The sequence below is a fragment of the Oncorhynchus mykiss genome, chromosome 12 (assembly GCF_057628025.1).
Source record: "Oncorhynchus mykiss isolate SJ-2025 chromosome 12, ASM5762802v1, whole genome shotgun sequence".
Lineage (NCBI taxonomy): Eukaryota > Metazoa > Chordata > Actinopteri > Salmoniformes > Salmonidae > Oncorhynchus > Oncorhynchus mykiss.
This window is the reverse complement of record NC_143033.1, coordinates 18,769,396-18,777,500: the sequence shown is the minus strand read 5'-3', so window position 1 is coordinate 18,777,500 and position 8,105 is coordinate 18,769,396. Positions and strand designations below refer to the sequence as shown.

General features: G+C 41.8%; 1 protein-coding gene across 4 annotated transcripts in view; it reads right to left on the bottom strand.

Annotated features, from left to right (window-relative positions):
- The window catches only part of LOC100136065 (vitellogenin receptor), a 33,353-nt gene that overhangs the window by 23,459 nt on the left and 1,789 nt on the right, over positions 1-8,105 (bottom strand). For all 4 annotated transcript variants that reach the window (XM_021622400.3, XM_036936672.2, XM_021622401.3 and 1 more), the window contains 1 exon segment: positions 897-1,016. In XM_021622400.3, the coding sequence (XP_021478075.3) occupies positions 897-1,016 (120 nt within the window).

The window sequence follows — 8,105 nt, the reverse complement described above, 5'->3', positions numbered from 1 at the left end:
CCCGAGGTGGCCCATCTATTCAACAGATCTTCATTGCTCCAGGTCCGCCCAGCTGGAGCCTGTGTCATATCTGCCAGAGGGTCAGAGGTACCACCCAGAGGTGGCCCATCTATTCAACAGGTGTCATATCTGCCTGTTATAGCCTGTTCTGGTTGCGGAGTCATCCTCTCCTCCCAGTTGGGATACTCTGCTAGTCAAGCCCTAGTCTGCCCTCAGTCCCTAGCACTAGGTCATTGGTCTCCAGCTGCACTAGGTCTGTTGTCTCCAGCATTTGTCAGCCCTCAGTCCCTAGCCCAGGTGGGTCATCAGGTTCCTGCCCCGCTAGGCTCAATGGAACCAGTTTCTCCCTTTCAGTTCCAGAGTTATCAGCACTAGGCTCCGAGCCTTAAGACGTTCTAGTTTCGCTGTTTCCAGTTCTAGTCAGCCTGGCGGAGCAGTAGACTGAGGGCCAAAGGTTCTCTGCCCCATTAGGTCTGCAGCATCAGTCGTCAAGCAGTCAGCTCCCTGTTTGAAGATTATGTACAAAACCAAAAGTAAAAGACGCAAAAATGAAACTTAACTGGAAGCATAGAAATAGTGCACATAGAACAGATCTACCACTTCTTAGAGACTTGCTTTCAATGAGAATGACAGATCTATAATTCACATTACAAAAGTAGCAGCTTTAAACATCTGAATAGTGGCCCAAAACTTATCGGTGATTCATTATATCCCTTATAAAACGGGTAGGCCATCAGTGTCATTAAGAATTTGTTCTTAACTGACTTGCCTAGTTAAATTAAAAAAATAGCAAGGTTTGTTTTCTAACGCAGTAGGCTATGTCACCGATTTGACACCAATCTGACTTAATTTTGCGGAACAGAGAGAGAGAGCGTGTGTGTGTGTGTCACCCTCACCGCAGGTGTTCTCGTCACTCCCGTCCGAGCAGTCCTCATCCCCGTCACACTGCCAGACAGACGGGATGCAGCGACCGTTCCCACACTGGAACTGACTGGGCTCACATTCTGTCTTTGATCCTGGAAGAAAGGAAAAATAAACTAAAGATTGGATAACTCAAAACCATCATCATGCATAACTAGTGTACATGTCTCCAGGCCTCAAGGAATGCAAATATGTTCCATCTGGTTTGTCACTGAATTGAAAGGCCTCGAACCTGGGTGGTGTTTGTAGGGCACAGAAAACAAAAAAAGCAATTAATATACAGACACGTTCAGCCAAGAAGAGTTCAATTCTAAATGACCGTCAATTGGTTAATTTGACAACACCGATGACACGCTGTGCTGAAGGTACACTTGCTTAGGGTTGTTACCAGCCCGCCACAGTGAAACTCGTCAGCAAGCCACTAGCCAGTGCAGAGAGGAGAAAGTACAGCCAGACCATGTCCAATAACCCCTGCTCCTCAGTGATCATCCCCTCAGCATTGGATCCTTCTGCAGCAGGGAACTAACAGACCTCGTGCTGGGAGGCCAACACCGCCAGCACAATCGTCTGCCTGGGACAGTGCTAATTGTCCTGGACAATGGTCATATTATAAGTCCGACATGCCATCCTATTCGCTAAATGATGCATTACTTGTTTTGAACAGAGCCCCATAAGTTCTAGTCAAAAGTAGGGCACTACATAAGAAATAAGGTGCCATTTCTGATAGACATTGTTAAACAAGCCAACAGATCAGGCGCAAACAGATGAGGTAAAATGCCAAAGAACAATCAAGAGGATCATATAAAACAAAGTCTTTGCAGTGTGGACATTTGCATAAGTCTCAGCAGTACTACCAAACAAGACGCTGATATGGCTGCAGGCCTACACAGTCTACAGATTGCATTACTCAATGCCACTCATGCCAAAACCTTCAAATCAAATTTTATTTGTCACATACACATGGTTAGCAGATGTTAATGCGAGTGTAGCGAAATGCTTGTGCTTCTAGTTCCGACAATGCAGTAATAACCAACAAGTAATCTAACTAACAATTCCAAAACTACTGTCTTATACACAGTGTAAGGGGATAAAGAATATGTACATAAGGATATATGAATGAGTGATGGTACAGAGCAGCATAGGCAGGATACAGTAGATGGTATCGAGTACAGTATATACATGAGGTGAGTATGTAAACAAAGTGGCATAGTTAAAGTGGCTAGTGATACATGTATTACATAAGGATGCAGTCGATGATATAGAGTACAGTATATACGTAAGCATATGAGATGAATAATGTAAGGTAAGTAACATTATATAAGGTAGCATTGTTTAAAGTGGCTAGTGATATATTTACATCATTTCCCATCAATTCCCATTTTTAAAGTGGCTGGGGTTGAGACAGTGTGTTGGCAGCAGCCACTCAATGTTAGTGGTAGCTGTTTAACAGTCTGATGGCCTTGAGATAGAAGCTGTTTTTCAGTCTCTCGGTCCCAGCTTTGATGCACCTGTACTGACCTCGCCTTCTGGATGATAGCGGGGTGAACAGGCAGTGGCTCGGGTGGTTGATGTCCTTGATGATCTTTATGGCCTTCCTGTAACATCGGGTGGTGTAGGTGTCCTGGAGGGCAGGTAGTTTGCCCCCGGTGATGCGTTGTGCAGACCTCACTACCCTCTGGAGAGCCTTACGGTTGTGGGCGGAGCAGTTGCCGTACCAGGCGGTGATACAGCCCGCCAGGATGCTCTCGATTGTGCATCTGTAGAAGTTTGTGAGTGCTTTTGGTGACAAACCGAATTTCTTCAGCCTCCTGAGGTTGAAGAGGCGCTGCTGCGCCTTCTTCACGATGCTGTCTGTGTGAGTGGACCAATTCAGTTTGTCTGTGATGTGTATGCCAAGGAACTTAAAACTTGCTACCCTCTCCACTACTGTTCCATCAATGTGGATAGGGGGGTGTTCCCTCTGCTGTTTCCTGAAGTTCCAGTAATAGTTCAAGGCTAAAGGTAAGGACCGGTGCGCAGCAGCAGTGATACTGGAGTGGATTACATCAGAGCTTAACCTATGACCTCCAAACCATCTCCAGAATAATAAGGCATGTCCTGAGGGGGCAGGGGGACCATTTAACAAAATGAATGGAGACTAGTATAATCATATGTAAACAGCGTTGCTTCCATCGCTTTCCTTGCCCCAACCTGGGCTTGACCAAGAGACCTGAATATTGACTAGTCACCCTCGAAGCATCGTTACCCATCGATCCAATAATGCCGCTGCCCTTGCAGAACATGGGAAACTACTAAGGGCTTAGAGCAAGTGAAGTCACCGATTGAAATGCTACTAGCATGCACCGCTAACTAGCTAGCCATTTCACACTGGTTACACATACACACAATGAGGCTGAATCATGTGAATACAACTGTCAACTGTATAGGTACTATTGCTCATCTGTTATACGGAGCAAGCAAAGTTCACCAGGAGTAAACTCATCAGATGTCTCTGCTACTGCACCACATTTTGTGCTGAGGTTGCTTCACTAAAAAGTGAACATGCTAGCGAGCCTGTGGCAGCGGGTTTGTGCTTACCTAGTGTTAATAAAAATAGGATATAACTGAACAAAAATAAGTGCAACAATGAATGATTTTACTGAGTTAGAGTTCATAAGGAAATCAGTCAATTCAGTTCTAGTGGACGTTCCTGCAATCAGCATGCCTATTGCATGCTCCCTCAAAACTTGAGACATCTGTGGCATTGCATTGTGACAAAACACATTTTAGAGTTGTCTTTTATTGTCCCAAGCACAAGGTGCACCTGTGTAATGCTCATGCTGTTTAAATCAGCTTCTTGATTCCCACACCTGTCTGGTGGATGGATTCTCTTGGCAAAGGAGAAATGCTCACTAACCAGGATGTAATCATATTTGTGCACAAAGTGAGAGAAAAGCATTTTGTGCATGTGAAAAAAATTGGATATTTTATTTCAGCTCACGAAACATGGGACCAACACTTTACATGCTGCGTTTATATTTCTGTTAAGTATACGTTAGGGGATTCACCTACCAACCAAACTTTGAAGTAGGCCTATTGAATCCTATTGGCATTTTTTTTTGATCACCTGTCTCATACTTCACCAGTTTTACATGAATTGTAGGCTTCTCATCAAGTGTTTGCAATTGTGTAAGCCTGAGAAACACTCCAAGAAAATATGTTGTGTCTCAGATGGATGTTATTGTGAAATCAGATGACTCAATTCATTGTTAAATACTGAACAAACCTGTTTCCATAATGAAAACTAGAGCAAATATTGAAATTAAAATATGCTTCAGGCATAGACTGCTTTTTTTTTAGTAATAAAAAAAAAACTGAAAAATGTGTATCAATCCCATTTTGCATATCTAATTGGTTGAAGCCTAGATTTGATCGGTCTGTCCATGACAATACTAATTTCCTGTCTGTAGCCCCACCCTCTGTGGCAGCCAGGTGACAACGTGCCTTTGAGCACTATTGGTCTCATTATCAAAATAAACAGGGAGAATATAACCTGATATATCTCCATTTTAATTAGGTCAACGAACCAATCTCTAATTTGCATACAGTCTCACTCAATACAAAGAAATTAAACAATCTGTGTGAGACGCAACAAAAGCCCCTCAGCTGACACTAACAAATGTCATTTTCACAGTGGTTCAAAATCAGCTCTCAAAAACCCTTATCCGTATGTAAGGTTTTCAGCAATTACATTCGCCCACATTTGTCTTCATGTGAACTACAAATCCAACAGTCTTAAAGTTTAGAAAAGTTAATCGCCCCCTCAAACCGGTTTTCAAAATACATGTGGATAGGCCCCTTCCCTTTCATCGGTGAGAAATAATCTTTCAAATAAATATACACTTACTGTAGCGGTTGTGCATAGATCCAGAAGCTGTGCGCCTCCAGTTGAAGAACTATTTCCTCCCCAGTTACATTTACACACAAGTTGGGCGCACGCTGACCACACCATTCGCGTACATTTCACCCACACTGCTCGCGCACACCAAAGAGCATCTGCATTGCCAAGCGCAAAAATAGAAGTCAGTTCTATTTGTGACGCTGTGCAAGTCTCCCATCTCCTCATTGTTTATAGAAGCAGGTACCCACGTGCCATCTCCTCATTGGTTATACCCACGTGGGTGATAGAAAGGAACTTCGGTTTGGTCTGTTGTAGTAATACACCAATGAAAGTGTTGTGTCTTTGGCTATGCCGGATTAAGTGATATGACATGCTATTCTATAAAATTATTTATCCGTAATTAATATCACCCGAATGAGCTAATCATGTAAATGTAATTGTAATTAACTAAAGAGTCGGGCACCACAAAATAATATTTATAGAGCTGTTATCTTCCAAATAAACTCTTAAAGACCTAGTAATATTTTACATCAATCGCAGTCAATATTAATCCTCATCTTAATTCAGTCTCATCTGAAAGTTGTAAATTCCTAGTTATCTGCACGAACGCTGGCTAACAATTTGAATCAGCAATACAAAAATTGGGTTTAATTGTTTATTTACTAAATACCTAACTAATCACACATACACATAATTAAATCTTAACTTGATTACATCATACAGGAAAACATCCCTAGCGGGCGGAACAGATATGACAGCTTGTTATGCAAAGGAAAAGGGCTGGGTTTGAGTGAAAGAGCAGGAAGACTGAGGGACACAGGGAGAAGCTGTGCTATCGTAAATACAGTATCTGATGCATTCTAAATTACCGCCCATTTGGAAAAGGAAAATGCAATAAATATTTACTCTGAGCTGCGCTAGGTTGGTGGTAGATGGAAGGCCGTGTTGAGTCCTTTGAAGGTTGGTTGAAGGTTGGTTGTCAATTGGATACGTTGTAGTAACGTCATTGGGTGATAGACGGGCTCCTCTGTCTGTTCCATCCTAACCCTCGTTGCATCTGCTGTTGCTAACTCAACGGCTAGGAGGTATCACTTCTGTAGTGAATAAGAGTTCAAAGTTCATACCATTCGCAACCAAAGCTCACGCTGATGTTGGCTTCGTTCTGTAGTTATTATCTGAACCATTCTGACATAGGACCGTCGTCCTACATCCTCGGAACAGATGGTTATATTGTCGTCAACGGCTTATATAGGAAAGGCGTGTTTGAAAAGTTTTATAGCCCATGTCTCTTCACAGGGGCAGGCCACTGATTGTGTAGAGCCCTATCTTATGAAAACCCAAATCTCACATTTTAGAAGCTAAAATCACATTTCATCCCATCACAAATAATTTCATATTCAAACATTTAAATTGAACAACAATTCCATGTGAATCCAATAACTCTGATGTGTAGACTTTCCACTGTAGAGTTTATGTCATCTTATCATTGATGAGAATGTCTCAGATGACAACCGAACTGACATCATATTCATTAAGTACCACCGCATATGTTCCATTGGTCGGATTACCAGAATATAGTTCCTTTCCCCCCACCTTCTGACGTTCCCAGAATCTCTATGTTAACCAAGGGTTTTGCAAGTGTAACCTCAGTAGGGTAGAGAGAGGAAAAAAGGTGGGAAGAGGTATTTATGACTGTCATAAACCTACCCCCCAGGCCAATGTCATGACAAAAGTTAGATGCCAATTGCCATATAAAGTCCAAAGAAGAAAAAGCCAGGAAGGAGAATAGATGACAAAAAAACTATTTGGTTGACCGTTGTGTGTGGATTAATTGTCAGAGTAGAGGACCTTGTGCATTTCAGGTAAAATAACATTTATATCCCAGGACAAATTCGCTAGCAACAGCAAGCTAACTAAATAGGACAAATGAGCTAGCAACTGAAAGCTAGCTAGCTAAATTGCCATAAATGTTTAATGCTTTTCGACCTGTCCCCAAATTAATATAATTGGTTCAGAGTTTGTTTTGATATTTCAACCTGCTTATCAATTTGCGCACGATGGCGTGCGGCCGGTTTGGGTACAGTGTAACAGTTTGATAGCCAATTAGCACAGGTGGCCGCCTTTGTCTTCCATAAACAAGCGATGTAACGTGGAGATATGGCCATGTGTGAACACTAACCATATAATAGGTGTGTAGTAGAGGTCGACCGATTAATCGGAATGGCTGATTTAATTAGGGCCGATTTCAAGTTTTCATAACAATCGGAAATCTGTATTTTTGGGCGCCGATTTGCCGATTTTTTAAAATATATATATTTGTATACCTTTATTTAACTAGGTAAGTCAGTTAAGAACACATTCTTATTTTCAATGACGGCCTAGGAACGGTGGGTTAACTGCCTCGTTCAGGAGCAGAACGACAGATTTTCACCTTGTCAGCTCGTGGGATCCAATCTTGCAACCTTACAGTTAACTAGTCCAACGCAATAACGACCTGCCTCTCTCGTTGCACTCCACAAGGAGACTGCCTGTTACGCGAATGCAGTAAGCCAAGATAAGTTTAATGCTAGCTAGCAACTTATCTTATTAAAAAAAACAATCAATCATAATCACTAGTTAACTACACATGGTTGATGATATTACTAGATATTATCTAGCATGTCCTGCGTTGCATATAATCTGACTGAGCACACAAGTCTCTATAAGTATCTGACTGAGCGGTGGTAGGCAGAAGCGCTGTTTATGACTTCAAGCCTATTCAAGCCTATCAACTCCCGAGATGAGGCTGGTGTAACCGAAGTGAAATGGCTAGCTAGCGCTAATAGCGTTTCAAACGTCACTCGCTTTGCATTATTTAAACCAAATTGAACATGTTTCATTATTTACTTGAGGCTAAATTGATTTTATTGATGTATTATATTAAGTTAAAATAAGTGTTCATTCAGTATTGTTGTAATTAAATCGGCCGATTAAATCGGTATCGGCTTTTTTGGTCCTCCAATAATAGGTATCGGTGTTGAAAAATCATAAATCGGTCGACCTCTAGTGTGTAGTAATCTAAACACATAAATACCATTTCTGACTGATATTAAAAGACATGTTCTTTATGTTTCCAAAAACGTGCCGCAAGCAATGCGTATTAATGATCAGTGTCGGGGCTCTTAATTAACTCCCCCAGTCAGAAGATACTAGGGGCTAGGGCAAAAATCTATCCCCTTCAAGGTCAATAACAAACCTCTGAAAACACTTCAAATGGGTTAAGTCCTGGATAGGGTAATATAGCAGAGCAGTTAACTGCCCTTCA